Here is a 21,069-nt window from a genome sequence, read left to right on the forward strand (position 1 = left end):
TGTTAGGATGTCAGTTTCCGGATATGTTGGGATGCCAGAATCTATAAATAATGTCAGTTAACATCTACTTATCTATTTTTTTTTCAATTTTCCACAGGGAACCTTGGATAATATGAAATAGTTAGTCATGTTAGTAGAACCAAAGACATAAATTGATATCGACTTCAAACAGTTCCGGAATAAAAACCATAACAACTTTTTTATTAGTTTTAAATATTAAAATTCTGCTAATTTATGTCCAACAATTTCAGACTCATAATCTTTTTAAATAAAATTGGGAAAGGAATCCTTTCATGGTATCAGCTTTATTTTCTTCAACCGTTAGTTTTATGTGTGACATTTTGGTTCTAAGTTATAAAAAGATCAAGTTGTATTGTATATACATTACATATATATGAAATCATGCATTTAAAAAAAAATCCAAGTTCGGAATAGAACGTTGGGTTTTAGGTATACCAAAATTGTAGGGCGGAAATTTCAAAATTCGAAGACCAAACACAGATAGGTAAATAATCACGAATAAAACAAACTAAACAAGAATGGTGATTAAAAATAAACGTGTCTCATCATCTTAACCTCCGGCGATAGGTTTACTTGTGACTGTGAAAGAGTACGAAATCCGTAAAGATTATTATATTATTTTGCAAAGGTCAATGACAACAAACCCAATGAACCTAACAAACAAAAATTAATTGTATTTATTCCATGATGGGAATTCGGGCCTCAAAATCACACCACAGAAAACAAGGGAGAGGTACATTGTATTTTTGAAAACAGAGCACTGAAACATCTAGTTCTGCTTGCTGGAAATAGATCATGGTTGAGTCCAATTTCCGTGCAATAGTCAATACATTATTTGGTACTAACAATTATCACAAGAGAAACATGCTAAATCAGTTGAAATGACCACCACAAGCTGAGACAGTGTTCTAGGCAGGATTTGAAAAGGGCAGGTGCTAGTAAAAATAAGAGCAATTTTACGCGTTAATTAATGTCACTGAAAAAAGGCAATTATTTAACAGGTTGACAATGGTTGAGAACCAGGTACAATCAACACAAAATTCATAGGATCGTAATTTTTCTTTAACTATCTATAGCTACCAGATATACAAAAATTGCTGAACCCCATGAATATTAGCACCGTCTGGCTATTATACACCTTATCGCTATTTGTCCGCCATTACTGGATATCACACAGGTTCCTGTAAAATGTTGACGTCATAAAACAAAATATCTGACGCCACAATGGAAAAGTGATTGTTGTATGTGTCAAAAGTTCAAGCGGCAGGATCTGGCGGGATTAGCGATAAGGTGTATTGACGGCTAACTTCTCACTAGTAAGTTTGTCTAATGGGTAATTGTATTTTTAACTGTTGTTTCGCTGCTGTCTGGTGGACGAATACTTGAAATCTCAGTGTCATTATCAAACATATTAATGCAGTGGCTGTACTTTGGGTAATTCAAACATTTGTTTCTTTGCATAGAAACAATTTTCCGTTAATCTGAGCATGAAACAAATACTTTATATCATGAACTATAAATGTGAATACAAAAAAAGAAAAACTAAGCAATATTGTTAATCCCCCACTGCACGAAAAAATGTGTCGTTTTTCAGTAAATAACACACTTGTTTGGTTGATTGTAAACACGTACAAATGTAGTACAATGTAGTAGTCCTCATGTAGTGGATTGGTCAAAAACCCAGGTAAAAATAAATTGCTTCACACGTATATAAACAAGTACATGTACATGTGCAAGGACATAAGTATGCTAATTCTTGCATTTCCATATAAGGTAGTGTTCCTGACCTGTTTAAGCCTAATAATAACAATAATTAATTAGCACATAACTTTTATTATATATGCATCGGTGATGCATGCTTGTAAATTCAAGTTTCAGTTAAAATGGAGTAATATATTTCAATACTTTTGGCACAATTTTATATGGTTGACTTCATAAATCTATGGTCATTATGGTCATGATGCTGAGACCCTTTTAGGAAGCTGGAGTCTGTTTCACAAAAAAACTTACGACTAAGATTGATCTTAAGTATGCTGAAAAGTTCATGACTTACGACTAAGATTTCTAAGTTTTTTTGTGAAACTGACTCCTGTTTCCTTCTTATTATATAGTTGCTATTACAATACCATATGAATACTAGTCTCTTCAAGTATGTAAGCAGATATTGTGAATTTTTTATACTTCATTGCACTTGATAGATCAGTTAATCATGTTAATGGAAGACTGAAGTAAAGATGCAAAATATAATATTGAAAATATTTATTTTTGAAGTGTATTCAAGTGAAAATAATTTAAATTAATATTCTAATATGCATTTGCATTAAATTAATCCTATATTTAATCCTTTTACGAAAAGAAACATAAACTTAAGGAATATATTGTGAACAGGTGATGAATAAGGGGAAGTAACTCATTTTGTTGATATCCACAAATTATGTATGACCTAAAGCTAAGTTAATTGGTGTTAATTTACAATGTGTTTGACACCAAAGCTGTCAGGAGAAGCCATGCACATAATTGGTTACTTAATTTGACAGTTTGCACAGGTAGCTGAACTTCTTGTTCATGGAAGAATTACGAATTTACCGGTATTTCAAAGGCAGAAAGTGCTGATTTTTCAGTGATTAAAACGGCAAGGCCCAAAGGACCGCAGAAAAAAGGCAGGGGTGTCAGTAAAAAGGGTAGGCGCTGAGCCCTGTTCAAACTTTAGCTACAACACTGTCAGTCAGGGGTACTATTTATACAAGTTATTTTTATTTACTTGAAGAAGTTAAAAAATATATACACATATAAGTAAATAACTAATGTTTGAATAATCTCCCCTTAATTTTCTCAAAATTTACTTGTATAAGTAAATTTTTCTTACAATCCCACAAAAGTCCTCAAGTTTTGTTATGTAAATTCATGCCTTTAATGATTTTTCCCAGGTTTCCTCAATTTTTGTTATTAGAGTTCAATGTTTCATCTCATTAATTCAACAAAGAAACTGATTGCGCAAAGATCTATGTATTTGCGCAAGGCCTTCAAAAATTGCCCCTTGGGGGCTTGTAAATGAGCAGTGTTCTGAACATAACAGACAAATGGGATTTTCGTTGTCCATGAAATTACACTTAAATGATTAGTAAAGACATCTGCAAAGGGCAGATAATTTAAAATTCTATTAGAGCAAAGAAATCATAAGAATTCAACAAAAGAAGATAGGATATATCTTTTTTACCTCTACAAGTAAAAAAATCTGAATATCTAAGGGACATAACTTGAAGCCAATTTTTTTTTTTTTACCTATAATACAAGTAAACAAAATTCAATTGTATAAGTACATTTTGTATCCTAAAAATTTACTTATATACATTTAAGTATATTAATATTACTTCTTCAAGTAATTAAAAATAACTTGTACAAGTAGAACCCCTGACTGACTGTGAGAGATGCTTAAAAACCAGACTTATTTTATTTTATTAAGTAATACACTGTCTTGTAGCCATTTCATCGCATTATCTTCAAATGTTCTTGTTCAAATTAAACAGACAGCAGAACAAGACAAAACCATATATACTCAGACATACAGACACATCCAAACTTCCAAGGACACATACATTGTACAAATGATTATTCTTCCCGGGTATAATTATTCAATGGAGCTTACTACCACAAACTGTTGAAACCACCACTTTTGACAGCTTTAGAGATCAGCTAACACCAGCTGTTCTCTCGAGCTTCAAATAAACAAATTCAAACCAAAACATGCACATGAAATGCATATTTTTAATCACAATCTGTATACACAAACACTTGAATTGTTATTAAATATTTTTAAGAATTTGTATAAATTTTTGTCAATGCGCAACACCATCTGACCATGTATTCTTCAGTTTTGAAGCCTTGTTGACATAAAAGAAGAAGAAAAAAAAGTTTGATGCTTGAACTTGCCATTATCCTTTTTCTTCCCTTCTAAACCACAAACCTGTGTCGAGCCTAGCCAACATGTGGTGTTCTACATCTGGTTACTAAAGCTTGTAGTTTCTGTGTCATTTTGGTCTCTTGTGTAGAGTTGTCTCATTGGCAAATTTCTGTGTCATTTTGGTCTCTTGTGGCATGTGTGGTGAGTTGTCATGGTTGTCTCATCGTCAATCATACCACATCTTTGAATTCTTTTTTTTATATTTGCAGGAAAAAAGGTTATACTGATAATTAACTCATGGGCTACGCTTATTAGTAAATTAATGTGTTGTTAGGTCACTTCTTGAAAAGTTTATTTATTTGAATTCATTCATTAGTTATTTACTTATTAAATGTATTGTATTTATATCTTGATAACCATAAGTCGTGTAAGTTCACCTTTTGCTTACTTTTTTTCAGAAATATATGGTTATAAAATAAAACCATGGAATCTAAGTATGAGAAGAAAATAGATGTAAGTACAACAGATAACCCTTTCCTCCATGGAATTTGTTTGTTTGTAATGCTTGACAATGCTTGATTTGCAAAGGATTTTTAAGTCAGAAAAAAATCATCAAGTTTCAAGTCTTGATGCATTGCTAAAACGAATATTTCAATTTCATCAATGAAATTCCGTTCAGATATTCTCATGAATAACCTCTTTATATTAGATACAAATTTTATTAAGTCTGATAAAGTTTTTTCATATGAAAGATGTATCAGCTGAGGCACTACACAGGCGTCAAAAGGCTTATTATGGAGTAAAGGGGTGGCGTCAAAAGGCGTCATTATGGAGGAAAGGGCTATTTTCAGAATAAAATTCCATTGACTAATGTTTCCCCTTTTCTAACTTTACCTACCAAGTATGAAGTTTACTGTCCTACATGGTCATGATGATTAAAACCCATGTACATGTAATTATATTTATTGAAATAAGATGGGGTCTGATTGTCAGTGAGATACCTATCAACCAAAGAATAATTGGTAGAACAAAGATGTGAACAATTTACATACTTCATGTACTTAAAGGTCATTCACGGCCTTAAAAAAACAGTGAAACACATAGTGACATACACTACATAAATAACATGTATATAGTGATATGAATATAAAAAATGTTGTGATCATAAACAGTTAATCTACCTTCAGGACTGTTAAACATTATGTAAGGTAATAGCCATTCATGACATTACCGGTAAATAGTAGAAAAAAAGAGAACAAAATGGAAATAATTCAAACAAACAAAAAACAATGGTCTGATTAATACTTCAATAATAAACAATTACTACAGACAGCAACCCACCAAAATTCAAGATAAGGGTATATGTACTTATACATTTATATACATGTATATGTATAATGTTTTGAATATAAAATTATCAGTTCACAATACACACATATATATAGCAATACATATTTAATATTACATGTATTATATTGTCTTTGCTACCTCCATTTGTCATTTAATGTAAATGCTATGATTTCAAAAGGACCTATTACAAGAGAATTACCAATTGAAGTCATCGTTGCAAGAATATAAAAGCAAAGAAAACTGGTATAAGGAGGAAATTTCACAATATGAACAGGCATCAAGTCATGGTCATGGAAGATCTGATAAAAATGACAAGCAATTCAGAGTGAAAGAAGTAGAACTGAAAGAAAAGGTATTTTACACAAAGGGTGAATATTTCATAATCTTATCACATGCTTATGATTTCTGTTATCAACATCTGATTACTTACATTTATACCATGCTTACAGCTGTATAGTTGGAAGTATTCAAGAGTGGCTTATTTTCACTAGTTTCCCACTTACACTATAACAAATATAGAATAATAAAGACAGATTAGATTTACTGACAAAACGTCAGGAACATAAAAAATAACTAATTTGGTCCTAATAATCATAATATTTGAATTCTTTGAAGTATGCTATAAATTTATTGACAGGTTTTCAATACAAACTATTGAGCTTCCTAAATCAGAATTATTTCTTAGTATCTGTTTTCTTTTGGAATCGAGGAGGTGCATTGTATGTCATATTCTTTATCTGTTTATTTTGTTATAGGTCAGTTCTTTAAGGCATGAATTGGAGTTAACTCAGCAGTCAGAGAAAGAACACCAAGATAGGATAGCTGAACTTGAAAAGATTGTAGCTGATAATCAGAGACATAATGTGGAATGTAATGTTACAAAGGTGGACTGTGACGAAACTTTGGGAATAAATACGGGGGAACAAGTGGCACAACTACATGATGAAATTGTAAGTTACATCTGACAACTACAAATTCTAAAGCAGATTTTGAATAGAGAATAATATATGTTGTGTTTTTGTTGTTGATATATATTTAATGTAATAATCTCTATACACATAATTTAATTTTGGATGTAACTCGTCTTCTGATTGGCTGACGTTATTTTGTTATCAACCCATAGACATGATAGACATAATTTAGTCATGTGACCGTGACGTCATCAACGATTTTCATGGTTTTCTACGTTTTAAAATGGAATTTAGAATTAAATTATAAGAAATGAATGTAATATTTTTTCTGTCTATTCGAAATAACATAAAAAATGTGGTGCACACTGTTAAATAACCCGCTACACGTGTAATTCAGTGTGCACCAAATTTTTTATGTTATTTCTTCATAGACAGAAAAAATATTACAGTCATATTCCGCAAGTATGATTCTTCAATAATTCTTGAATAATTGCCTTCAGTAAATCAGGCATTTTGTTTATTCTGAGGTCCGGTTTTTAATTTATTCTTCGTTGAATAGCCTAATAGACAAAAAAATATAAAATTATATTTTGTTGCCTACAAGTATGAAATAAAACCTCATATTTAAAAAAAAAAAAATAAGCGGCAGCAAACAACTGATTTTAAGCCTGAATCTCTGCAATTTTTTTTTTTTAAAGATATTCTATTTTCTATTGCATTTTTCTTTCAGACAGAATTAAAAGCCAAGTTCAGAACAGATAAAACAGAATTGGATTCTCTGAAGAAAGAAACTGATAAATTGAGATATGCCCTTTTGGAAAAGGATGAAGAACTGGTCAATGTCAAAACTGAATGTACAACTTACTGTAATTTGTTAGAAGTAGGTATTAAAACATGGTTTAAATCTAGCCATGATATGGGGAATGTATAAAAATATGGTTTAAATCTAACCATGTAATGTGGAATGTATCATAACATGGCCGGTGTAAAACTAGCCATGAAACATTTTGTGATATATGGGAAACATTTATCAATTTTTTTTAATTTTGATACAATTGTAATATATTTATTTTGCAATCAATTCACTATTTAAATTTATGATTGATATCTTTTAAATGAAATTTTATCATATCTATATTTGAAATAATCCCTTTCAGAATTATGTGCCTGAAGAGATTTCCTGAGTTGACTATCCTCAGAATCCCTTATCAAGTCGTATAAACTCTAGTTTGGGAAATTTTTGGTCTTTTTTTATGATCTGAGAAATCAACAAATAATTGTTATGCCTGCCTCTAAATAGTCTTGACAAATTATTTTAATCAAATAAGCTACAAATGTGTTGACATTAAATTTATCCTAAATATAAAATTTAAAAACAACAGAATCAGGTTTATATTGTGTAAGTTAATAAATATATATACAATATAAGATCAATGTCAGAAAAATATAAAAATTGTTGTATGAGGCTGAGAAATTGGGAAAGGGCAAGGTTCTACCGAGCCCTTCACCAGTTTTGCACCAAATACAAAAAAGTTTATATTTTTCTGACATTGACCTAATATTGTTTTTATACTGCAACTAAAATTAATACACTTATAGCTATTTAAATTGTAAAACTAATTTCAAACTTTTTTTTCATCCTTTAAGAACCCCTGAAAAGTGATCTATGATGAAATTGAAATTGCACAAAATATAGCTGTGTTACTATATTTAGGAAATTAGCACAACTAGTTGCAGTATAAAACAAATGTTACCTCTCTTATACTATAAGTAATAGTAAATCTGTTCAATATTTTTTAAACGTTGAAAATTTAGGGGGCATAATTTTTTTAATTTTTTTTAGGATATTTTGAATAGACAGAACAAATATTACAGTCATTTCTTATAATTTAATTCCAAATTCCATTTTAAACCGGAGTAAACCATGAAAAAACGTTGATGTAATAGTAAATCTGTTCAATATTTTTTTTAATTTAGAGGGCATAATTGGCAATCAACTGGTTTTTTTTTTATTTGCCCAACAATCATTTACTTGAAACATCTCTAATTTTTCAAATTACTATCAGTTTTTGCTTTTTTTTTACAACAGAAAGCCAGAATGGAGAATTTAGAACTGACCACACAGCTTGATGTACTGATGATGGAGGATGAAGAAAAATGTCATGACAAGAAAGGAAATTCACTCTTCTCTGAGGTTTGACATCTGTTCTAGAAAAAAAGATTTTGAAATATTAAAAACAAGATTGAAAACAAATTGTTTATTCTATATTCTCAACTATTGGAAAAAAGTTATATAGTAAATTTAAAAGAAATGTTATATAAGAATAGATTACTTAGGCTACTTTATATTTAAGCAGCTAGTCAGACTTTCTTGTCATTGACTATTTAAAACTAGAGGCTCTAAAGAGCCTGTGTCGCTCACCTTGGTCTATGTGACTATTAAACAAAGGAAGCAGATGGATTCATGACAAAATTGTATTTTGGTGATGGAGATGTGTTTGTACATCTTACTTTACTGAACATTCTTGCTACTTACAATTATCTCTATCTATAATGAACTTGGCCCAGTAGTTTCAGTGGAAAATGTTAGTTAAAATTTACAAATTTTATGAAAATTGTTAAAAATTGACTACAAAGGACAATAACTCCTTAGGGGTCAATTGACCATTTCCGTCATGTTGACTTATTTGTAAATCTTACTTTGCTTAACATTATTGATGTTTACAGTTTATCTCTATCTATAATAATATTCAAGATAACAACCAAAAACAGCAAAATTTCCTTAAAATTACCAATTCAGGGGCAGCAACCCAACAACAGGTTGTCAGATTCATCTGAAAATTTCAGGGCAGATAGATCTTGACCTGATAAACAATTTAACCCCATGTCAGATTTGCTCTAAAGGCTGCGGTTTCAGAGTTATAAGCCAAAAACTGCATTTTACCCCTATGTTCTATTTTTAGCCATGGCGGCCATCTTGGTTGGTTGGCCAGGTCACGGGACACAATTTTTAAACTAGATACCCCAATGATGATTGTGGCCAAGTTTGGTTTAATTTGGCCCAGTAGTTTCAGAGGAGAGGATTTTTGTAAAAGATAACTAAGATTTACGAAAAATGGTTAAAAATTGACTATAAAGGGCAATAACTCCTAAAGAAATCAACATACCATTTTGGTTTTGTTGACTTATTTGTAGATCTTACTTTGCTGAACATTTTTGCTGTTTACAGTTTATCTCTATCTATAATAATATTCAAGATAATAACCAAAAACAGCAAAATGTCCTTAAAATTACCAATTCAGGGGCAGCAACCTATCAACGGGTTGTTCAATTCATCTCAAAATTTCAGGGCAGATAGATCTTGACCTGATAAACAATTTTACCATTGTCAGATCTGCTCTAAATACTTTGGTTTTTGAGTGATAAGCCAAAAACTGCATTTTACCCCTATGTTCTATTTTTAGCCATGGCGGCCATCTTGGTTGGTTGGCCAGGTCACCGGACACAATTTTTTAACAAGATACCCCTATGATGATTGTGGTCAAGTTTGGTTTAATTTGGCCCAGTAGTTTCAGAGGAGAAGATTTTTGTAAAAGATGACTAAGATTTACGAAAAATGGTTAAAAATTGACTATTAAGGGCAATAACTCCTAAAGGGGTCAACAGACCATTTTGGTCCTGTTGACTTATTTGTAGATCTGACTTTACTGAACATTTTTGCTGTTTACAGTTTATCTCTATCTATGATAATATTCAAGATAATAACCAAAAACAGCAAAATTTCCTTAAAATTATCAATTCAGGGGCAGCAACCTATCAACGGGTTGTCTGATTCATCTCAAAATTTCAGGGCAGATAGATCTTGACCTGATTAACAATTTTACCCCATGTCAGATTTGCTCTAAATGCTTTGGTTTTTGAGTTATAAGCCAAAAACTGCATTTTACCCCTATGTTCTATTTTTAGCCATGGCGGCCATCTTGGTTGGTTGGCCGGGTCACCGGACACAATTTTTAAACTAGATACTCTAATAATGATTGTGGCCAAGTTTGGTAAAAATTGGCCCAGTAGTTTCAGAGGAGAAGATTTTTGTAAAAGCTAACGACGGACGACGACGACGACGGACGACGGACGCCGGACGCCAAGTGATGAGAAAAGCTCACTTGGCCCTTCGGGCCAGGTGAGCTAAAAATGAGAAGTTTTACTGATTTTAGTCAATTTGGTATAAAATGTCCTTGCAGGATGCTGGCATATACATTTTTTATTCACCTTCCTAAATAAAATCTATTCTTAAACAAGTTATATGTTGATCAGAAAATAAAATCAAACAATTTATACACATTATTGTTCACTATGATGATTTAAAAGAAACCTGAAATCCATGTATGTTCTGTAACTGTCTAAAAAGAAAACAATGCAAGTTATGATTATAAGCAAATAAATGAAGGTGTTACATATTACCTAATTTTTCAAACCCAAATCACATGTTTACCAACTTTGGTCAGATTCTCTAAAAATAATAAAAGTCCACATATTTTTTTCTGAAAAATGTTACCAGTTGATGAAAGCATGCTCCCTTTGACCTATAATGGTTTACTTTTATAAATTGTGACTTGGATTAAGAGTTTTCTCAATGACCCTCATACCACATCTTCTTTTATTTATCAACAGTACATCACATGTTCTATTTCTCTATTCACAGCTTGATGATCGTAGAGTGGAAGCAGAAAAGACACTTATGTCCCAAAAGAACACTTTTGAAACAATGAAAAAGAAAAATGAGGTGTTGAAACAACACAATCAAAAGCTGAAAGTTAGTAATAAATAAGCATATATTTATAAAGTCCATACCCTTTTGTAGGATATTTTTAAAAGTAGCCACATATATGACACATATTCAGACAGGTTTTGATATTGGATAAAAATCAGGTTAAAAACATGACTTTCAACATTTTCTGCTCTTTTAGAGGAATCAGTGCTAACTTTTATGTCACAAATATAGGATAGTCATTTTTTCAATTAATGATGACTCTACATTTTTATGCCCCACCTACGATAGTAGAGGGGCATTATGTTTTCTGGTCTGTGCGTCCGTTCGTCCGTCCCTCCGTCCGTCTGTCCGTCCGTTTGTTCGTCCGTCCGTTCGTTCGTCCGTTCATTCGTCCGTCCGTCCATCTGTCCCGCTTCAGGTTAAAGTTTTTGGTCAAGGTAGTTTTTGATGAAGTTGAAGTCCAATCAACTTGAAACTTAGTATACCTGTGCCCTATGATATGATCTTTCTATTCTAATTTTAATGCCAAATTAGAATTTTTACCCCAATTTTACGGTTAACTCAACATAGAAAATGATAGTGCAAATTTCAGGTTAAAGTTTTTGGTCAAGGTAGTTTTTGATAAAGTAGAAGTCCAATCAAATTAAAACTTAGTATACATGTTCCCTTTGATAAGATCATTCTAATTTTAATGCCAAATTAGAGAATTGATTCCAATTTCACGGTCCACTTAACATAGAAAATGATAGTGTGAGTGGGGCATCCGTGTACTGTGGACACATTCTTGTTAAAATTTAAGATGTATATAAATACTTTATAGCTAAATGTAACAACAAAGGTTCTTGGAATTGTGGAATAATTTCTAAATGGGTTAATCTTTATTATTGTAACTTAACCTAAGGCTGCTTTTGTTGGAGAATGTTACATATATACACACAGTATTTTATCTTGAACAAAATAAGGACATGGTAAATGTTTTAAAAAAAAAAATGCACTTTGCGTGTTGACTATACCAAGTAGGGCACATAAATAGAATATTTATTTACAAATATTCAGGGCTCACACTACTTCAAAATCATAGGCAAGTTGGTAAACAAGATTTGGGTGATTTAGTGTGGGGCTATTTATTTGAAGACTGGATTTTGTTCATTGCTGGGACGTTTCTGCTGATTCAGGAATCTGATCAGTAGTTTGTACAATTATTTCAATGGCAGACGAAGAAAATATGCCAAATTACACATGTTTGGCAAGCAATTTGGAAAGGAATATGACATTTTTAATGCAATAAAAAGATTACAAGTTTACTTCTGGCAACTTTCATCACATTCTAATGCGGTAACAAACTTATTTTGCAGAAAGTTGGAATGATTTGATGTACACTCTTACGTCATGCAGAAGTGATAAAAATTGTCTTCATTAAATAACATGCAACCATGCCAATGCTTCATTGTGGTTGTAGCTTTTCGAACAGTGAAAAACCTATACCACGACCCCATCTTGATACAGATAACCCAAAAGGGCACATGGAGTCATTTTTTTGGGACAAAAATGGGCATGGCATTGCACTATACTAAATTGCTTTAGATAAAACACTAACATACATGTAATTTCAATTAATGTTCCGTCAATAAAATGCAAATGTAATAATACTCTTGTAGATATACAATTGTACATTTTTTATTTGTTTTTTATAACTAGATGCAGTTATTTACAGCTATGGGTAGAGGAAATGATGATTCTGAGAGAGTCCAACAACTGCAAGCACAGCTGGAACAGGAGAGAATAGAAAGACAACAGATATTAGAAAAAGTTAATAAGTTGGAGGAAAATCAGGTAAATTTAGTGCAGCATGATCTTAAAATTAGGAGGTTCAATAATATACTAGTATGTTAGAATCATTTCAGTTTTCTTATATCAGTAGCACTTGCATTTATATCCAATCAGTGACAACAAAAGTATTAAATGTTACCTTTATATGGCATTTTGTGTATTCTATTGTGATATTTGCAAAAGTTGATGCCTACTAATTTATCAAAATTTAAGGTATGTTGCCAGGTTAGAATAACATGTTTCAGATTTGTTCCCTCTCATTTTTTACCGAAATTACTGACTTTTTATTTACACTTCAATAACTATAATTAGGCATTGAAATTGATAAATATTGCTTTACACACTTAAAGTTAAAGTACTTTTGTAAAGCAAATATATCAAAATTTCATGTTACCATTAACTGAAGTTTATCATGACCCAATCAACTTTAGTTATACCTGATCAAATTAGAAGTGACATTATTAAGATTTTCATGCCCCACCTACGATAGTAGAGGGGCATTGTTTTCTTGTCTGTGTATCTGTTCGTCCCTCCCACTTCGGGTTAAAGTGTTTGGCCAACAAGGTAGATTTTTATGAAGTTGAGGTCCAATCCAGTTTGGGGCATTATGTTTTCTGGTCTGTGCGTTCGTTTGTCTGTTTGTCTGTTCACCCTTCCTGCTTCAGGTTTAAGTTTTTGGTCAAGGTAGATGAAGTTGAAGTCCAATCAACTTGAAACGAAGTACACATGTTCCCTATGATATGATCTTACTAATTTTAATGACTTATTAGATTTTTGACCCCAATTTCAAGGTTCACTGAACATAGAAAATGATAGTGCAAGTTTCAGGTTAAAGTTTTTGGTCAAGGTAGTTTTTGATGAAGTTGAAGTCCAATCAACTTGAAACGAAGTACACATGTTCCCTATGATATGATCTTACTAATTTTAATGACTTATTAGATTTTTGACCCCAATTTCAAGGTTCACTGAACATAGAAAATGATAGTGCAAGTTTCAGGTTAAAGTTTTTGGTCAAGGTAGTTTTGGATGAAGTTGAAGTCCAATCAACTTGAAACTTAGTACACATGTTCCCTATAATATGATCTTTCTAATTTAAATGCCAAATTAGATTTTTGACGCCAAATTCAAGGTCCACTGAACATAGAAAATGATAGTGCAAGTGGGGCATCCGTGTACTACATTCTTGTTTCCTCTTGATTTTTTGTAGATTTCATAATAACATTTATTTATTGTGTAACCATTGCTCCTGAACTGTTGGTTTTCATTTAAAATTACCACCATTGCAGGTATTGTATAGAAATCTTAAGAAAAAGGAATAAAAACGGTGAAATATTAGGCCAGAGAAGGCCTGTATTGTAACCTGTCCTCTGACAACATCTAAACTAATAAATCTCAATTTATGATTTAATAGATGGCATATATAAGATGAATATATTTCTTTTCATTCAATATTTTTCAGGCAAAAGAAAAGTTGACGGACAAGTTGTCAGAATTTTCTCATCAGATAACAAATCAAACTGGTGTTGATAAGGACTACATTGAATACTTGGTCAATATGTTGAAGTCTAAAGAGTAAGTTTGATTACCTTCTATATTACAGTGTACTTTAAGGTGGTATCCAACACTTTAACTAAAATTTATTTGGCTCGTTTAATTTTCGTAAAATTTTGACAAAGTATTAATTACTTTGACCCTTTTACAAAAATATAAAAATTTCAAAAAATTTGAACCAACCATTTTATCAGAAAAATTACACTGGTTATATAGCAGTTTAACAAACACTTATTTTGATCATTGAGAAGCTGAATATTTCCTTTCCAACACAACATAATTAAAACGTTTAGCTGATTTTACAGAGTTATCTCCCTGTAGTGTTAGGTACCACCTTAAATAAAGAGACAAATCTCTGTAACAACAAACATTTCAGGAGTTCTTAATGACAATAATTGAATCCACAACATTGTATATTTTGAGGGGGTTACATCTGTACCTGTCTGTTATTAAGGCAAACAGCCATTTTGAATTCTGGTTTAATGTTTTGTGTTTTTTTATACTTTAAATTCTTATCAGATGCCTCATTTAAAAAAATATTCTTTTTAGAAAAATTCAATTTTTAATGAGATTTTTACACTAAGTCAAGCCCTAATTCAATAGCTCTGAATTTGAATTTGAGTGAATATAAAATTGGCTCTTCTACATACCACAAGGTTAACTCAATGTGTGACAGTAAACCATACACAAGTTAAGCTTAAAAGACAAAACAGTTATCCAAAATTATACAAAATTTGAATTATGTTTCCACTCTTGATATAACAATCTTCATATTTTGATTTCACTGTCGAGTTTTTACTTTACAGAGGAGAGATAGAAGATTTGTCAAGAAGATTACGTATACAAAGCATGTGTTTACTAGACCAGAAAAATAAGGTTACAGAAAAAGAGAGATTATTGTATGCAGCTGAGACAAAGAAGGATGAAATGTTGAGAAAGTTTCAGCAGTTAAAACTGGAAAAAGAAGGACTAGAAATAGAACTGAAACCAGGTAAGAGCTTAGCAACAACAAAAATATGAGATCAAAGTCTATAAAATAATCAAGATATCTAAGTAAATGAACTTTAAACAAAGAAATTTGTTAAAGGCTGTTATATGACTTATAGTTGATTACTTCTATGCCATTTGGTTTCTGGGGGAGAGGTGTCTCATTAGCAATCATACCACATCTTCCTATTTCAATTAAGATGTTTCGAAAAATTGATTTGCTAAAGCGTTACTCTTGTAATTTACATTACTACGGTTAAGCAAAACATGTGTCCAAAAATGTCTTCATTTCTTTAAACCAGCAATATGTATCATTTCTTTACACAGCAATATTGAAACCATGTACAAATATCTAAATAATCATTTTTTCAAAAACGTTTAAGGAGAAGAAAAAAATAAATGTGTACCGTAGAAAGGGGTGTATAGTCCGCGGTTTTTTACCCTGGGAATGAAATTGATGGAAGGGGTGCGGACTATGCAGTACTATAGCATTTCGAGACATTTTTTTCCATGTAGGGATACGATGTTGAACGAGGTTTGGCCAAGTAAACAGAAACATCATGTGTTGTCAATGTTATAATGTATTCTTGACAACTCTTTGTATTATTTAGAAATAAAATAAACAATCTAACTGTATTCTTGACTACTCTTTGTTATTTTTTTTAATAAAATAAACAATCTAACAGTGTTGACTTAGTAATTTGCATAAAAATCAGCCTTTGATCGAATGTCCGCTTTGTTTCGGATTTGGTCAAATTTGTGTCATTGCATCTTAACAGTGTACCTAAATCCTGAATATCAATGAAAGATGAACCCTTCAATGGTAAAACCATAATAGTCAAGTTGAAACCTAGTGAAATCTTCCCAAGATAGATTTTGTTTAATGTTATTCGCGTGTGTACAGTACAAGTAAATCACGATGCGCCATTTTGAAAATGTGTGATTAAAGTATCAAAAATTTTCGTATTCCGACTTTTTGTGTTTAACTGTTAACTTATCGACGTAAATAAATCAAGACCTAACATTTTTTAATTGTAAATCGTAACCATTTATACTGAAAGTGTAAACCTGAAAGAAGTGGATTTTTGTATACGAAACTATATTTCCAGGTGAAAGGTCACATTGTGCAGGTGTATCGACTTACATGAATGAGTTTACGGGTTTGTGTGTAAAGCAATTAATTAACCATGTCAACTTTTGACAAGTGATGAATGTAATTCAATAACCTAAGGCAGTTCTTCAAATCAATAAAAGAAATGATAAGATTAAAGCGTTATAACATTTTAATGAGTTCTAATCAATTTTTAAACATCAAACATCAAACTTTCGATCTTAAATGTTTGATCTTTAATTTTCTTTTGTTTAATAGCATATCAAATATTTATTTTTTAGAATTTTAAACAGTTTATTGGCTTGGGCAAGCTACCACTTTCAATGTTATCAAAAGTGATAACGCTGATAGTTAAATGTACATGATTGAATTAATTAACATTTATTACATTGTTTGGGACTTTAAATTAATTAGTAAAGAATGATAGTCTGAAAGACGATTTAATTGAGCAATTAAACAGAATCTTTTGAAAACTTTTAAAATAGATTAAATACATATCTTTTTAAGTCCTCTTTTACAAACTGATCATAACTTTATATTAATCATCGATCTTTTAACAACAATGATTACTGTGTTGCCAGTCTTTAACACAGATTAAAAAGATATCTTTAAAGATCCCATTCAAAAACTTATCATAAGTTTTAAGTGACTATCAATCTTTTCAACAATAATACTTACTATATTGCCGATCTCGGCAAAAAAAAATATAAAAAAATACGCAATTTCGGCATTTTCCGTCATTGTTCGCGGACCCTATCTTGTCAAAAGTTGCCGCGGACTATACAAGCGAACTAGACTTTTTCCTCGATATTTGGGGATGAAGAGGGGGTGCAGACTATACACAAATGCGGACAATACACGGCCGTATACGGTATCCAGATTTTCACAGGAGGGTTATGTCCATCAGCATGATCAGATATACATTTGAATACTTTGATTAAATTCCTTTTTGTAAACCCCTCTTTTTTTATCTCAATTTTATGGGTTTCTGATAGCATATCTGAAACTTTCCCATTTATTTATATGGGGACAGAGTGTATTTTCTTGTGAGCATTTAGCTACTGTAAATTAAGAAATTATTGCGTGCATTTATTATTGTGATTTTGTATTTTTGACTAAAACACAATTTTAATTTGTGTAATATGGAGAAAAATCCTGCTCAAGTCATAATACATTTTTGTAAATGGGAGTTCAAATTATTGCAATTTGAACCCTGTTGCATTGTTTTGCAGTAATAAAAAAATTATGGTATGACCTAGCATTAACTGTCAATTATTTTATGTTTATACTTTTCTTTTAGAGATGAAAAAAGCACAGAAGCCAGTAGGAAGGACAGAGCAGATACCAACAGGCCTAGAAGGTATTAAAGAGAAAAATGTGTCAGTTTTACGAGAAAAAACAACAAGTGAAAACGAATACAGAGGGGCTGATAGAGAATGGGCTTTAAATCTATTAAAAAAAGTAGAAGAAGACAAAAAGAAAGATCAAATTAGGTCACGGTCAGTCAGAATGTCAGATGACGTTGATGTTTTTGATGCAGATGGACACATGAATACAACATCTTTAAAAGATGATGAGAATTATAAAAGACTTGTTCGGGATAAACCTTCTCATGGCAAAGTAACTGTTTGTACAAAAAAAGCATCAGAACCAAAATATAAAGTTGATGATTGTAATACTCAATAAATATATATATATATATGAACTTTGTGTTATGCAATATATTTTTATTTATAATAGAATTACAGGGATTTTCCAACCCTCATATTTGGGTCCGAATATGGGCGCTATATTGTTTCACAAAATCTAGGAGTCGGAATTGTACTGCAATCACCTTGTATGTTTGTACAATAAATATTTTTGTAACAAACTAATAAACAGAATGACTTTGTATTAGGTCAGCAGATTGCTTGTTAGTGATGGCTTGAAACCTGTGATCACTCTTTTTTTTATTTATCTCCTATCTATACCCAGTTTTTAATTCTTTTAATTTTTCAGTTATTTGAAATGAACTTTTAATTTTTCTTCAACTACTTCTCCAATACGTATTGAACAGAATGACTTGATAATCAGTTTAGAAGTTCAACAGTGATGTGACAACTGTTTGCTTTTAGGATATGTCAGACACTAGCTTCAAATCTTCAGATACTTTGAATAACTAGTGAGAGTATGCTATGCAGAACAATTTGTGCATTCTTGTTTAACAAAATGTTTATATAGAGGAAAGGCATACACTTGCTGTGACTCAATGTGAGTTATGATCAATAGTTTTTATTTGAAGATTTGACAAATGTTAGGTATGCAAATATTATCTTTAAAGATAAATCCAGATTCCATCTGTCTTTTCCACAAAGTGTTCTCTGGACAGAATATGTATCATAGGTTTATAGAAATACATTTTGTATTAAAATTCTATTTATTCTTTGAACAGGAGGCTGCATATTCCCAAAACTAATTCTTTTAAGTTCAATTAAAAATTATGAATGAATTCTCATCCAGTAAGTAGTAACAGTAGTCTGGGATTTTTTCTTATCGAAGATTATTTTTTAAGAAGAAGCCTTTTATTGAATAAAGGCTTGTATTTTGATTATATTTCTGCCAATGGCTTGTAGCGGCACTTCAGTTTCCTCAACCAATAAAAACTCCAAGCCACAATATAGCGAACATTGATTAAAGTGGTAATAAACAACAACTGTCAGATTACTTAGATATATAATTGATGCATAACTTTCATATTTGTTTTTCATAATTATATACATAGATAATATGCATACATACAGGTTTATAGTTTGTAATATTGTAAAGACACTTGTCTATTGTTAAAACCCAATGTTGATCTCTCGATACACATACATTGTATATAGTAATTGATCAATGAGACAGCAATTCAACAAAAAAAAAATTAACCAAAATAAAAGACTGGAATACTCAGTTATTGAAAGCAATCTCAAAGTATTTAGCTTACTGACTAGATGTTTTGATGTATACCACAGGGGACGTTGGTTTCTAAGTGTCTGAATAGTTTAGAATGCAATTCAAAACAGTGTGGCTGTGGCCATTGATTGACACATTAAATTCATCCATTGACTGGGACAATTTACGTGAACGTTTGTGTGTAACGACCACTGCTCACTATGTACTTTTTAAAGACACTTAAACTATGGGGTCACCAAAGGTTCTCAACACCTTAATAAAGTAATTCGAAAAATTAATCAGAAATAACACGATGTTTTGATTTATATCAATTATTTAAATCAAAACATAAAGGTTATTCCTGATTAATTTTTCAAATTATTTTATAATTAAAGGCGTTAAGAAATCTTTGGTGACCCCACAGTTTAAATGTCTATTGTAGGTACGTCGTGAACAGTGGTTGTTACAGACAAATGTTCACGTAAATTGTCCCAGTCAATGGATGAATTTAATGTGTCAATCAATGGCCACAGCCACACTGTTTTGAATTTCATTCTATCTACTGTTCTTCTTGCCTGTCAACACTGAGTTACTTAGTCTGAGGTTGAGAGTCGGAACCCCACAGAACTCTTATATTAATTTACTGGAATTGTCAGTTCTGCTAAAGGATGTTTGTTCTCTCAGTGCACTTTAAATTCCACCGTTAATTAAAACTGATGACCACGATATAGCGAATATGGCTGGAAGTAGAGTTAATCACCAACAATCAATCATGTATAGCACAACATCATTGTTTATACCGTGACCCACAAAAATCCATAGTCAACATAATAATACTTGTTTTAAGAATCATTCTCAGATTTTAAAAAGAAATGCAGGAAAAGAAAAACTTTCAGATATCTCACAACACTACAAATATCTATACCTCGAATTGGAAATGACTAAATACAAACTAATAAAAAGGTGCTAGTAACTAGTTATCCCTTTTTCAAATTTTGTCTCGTCTGCAACAAAATTATCAGTATATGAGACATGTTTTACTATCAGAAGGCAGCATAAACTATTTGTATAGAGCTTTATAATTCAAGGTAAAAGACCTGGTTGCCTCATACCTTAAGCTTGTATGCAGATACCTTATCAACATTGCAAAGTTTATGCCAGTCATGTCCATTGTCTTGACCTCATTTGAAGGTTCAATGATTGATTATTTGTTATGGGAATTCTCACTTATTATGAGTAATAGGATAACTAGATTTGTTTCCTTGTAACATCTACATGTCTGTCAGAGGGTCAGAGATTAAGATTAAGGTTATGTGATTATGTCTAATTCTCAAATACTACAAGAAGTAAGACTTAGTCATCCATATGTGGTATATGGAATGATCTGACTGCGACCTCATTTTCACGGTTCATTGGTAAATGTTAAGGTTTTGTGTTTTGGTCTGTTTTCAAGTACTATAAGCAGTAGGTTTATTATATTTGGTGTCTGGCAGGTATCATCTGACCTTTGACTCAACTTCATGGGTCATTAGTCAAAGTTAAGGTGTTGTATTTTGGTCTTTTCTTTCAACTACCGCAAGCAGTTGGTCCACTATGTACAGTGTATGGAATAATTGAAGGTGTACATGTCTTTCTGGCAAGAATAATCTGGCATTGATCTCATTTTTAATGATTCATATGTCATTGTTTTTGTTTGTTGGTCTCTTTTTCAATTATCATAAAC

General features: G+C 31.5%; 1 protein-coding gene across 2 annotated transcripts; it reads left to right on the forward strand.

The window, feature by feature from the left end:
- Nucleotides 1–438: 438 nt before the first annotated feature.
- Nucleotides 439–18,143, forward strand: LOC139502273 (protein Spindly-like). 2 transcript variants are annotated; one of them, XM_071291703.1, is made up of 11 exons: nt 439–505; nt 4,381–4,435; nt 5,451–5,624; nt 6,028–6,222; nt 6,914–7,063; nt 8,273–8,377; nt 10,886–10,996; nt 12,653–12,787; nt 14,244–14,356; nt 15,142–15,326; nt 17,734–18,143. In XM_071291703.1, exons 2-11 carry the CDS (start codon nt 4,406–4,408, stop codon nt 18,117–18,119), a joined length of 1,584 nt encoding a protein of 527 aa, XP_071147804.1. In that variant the 5' UTR covers nt 439–505; nt 4,381–4,405; the 3' UTR covers nt 18,120–18,143. The 2 variants fall into 2 exon arrangements, with proteins under 2 accessions (XP_071147804.1, XP_071147806.1); XM_071291705.1 differs by lacking the exon at nt 439–505 and adding an exon at nt 515–610.
- Nucleotides 18,144–21,069: the final 2,926 nt, after the last annotated feature.

Source organism: Mytilus edulis, chromosome 13, assembly GCF_963676685.1.
Source record: "Mytilus edulis chromosome 13, xbMytEdul2.2, whole genome shotgun sequence".
NCBI classification, from domain to species: Eukaryota; Metazoa; Mollusca; class Bivalvia; order Mytilida; family Mytilidae; genus Mytilus; species Mytilus edulis.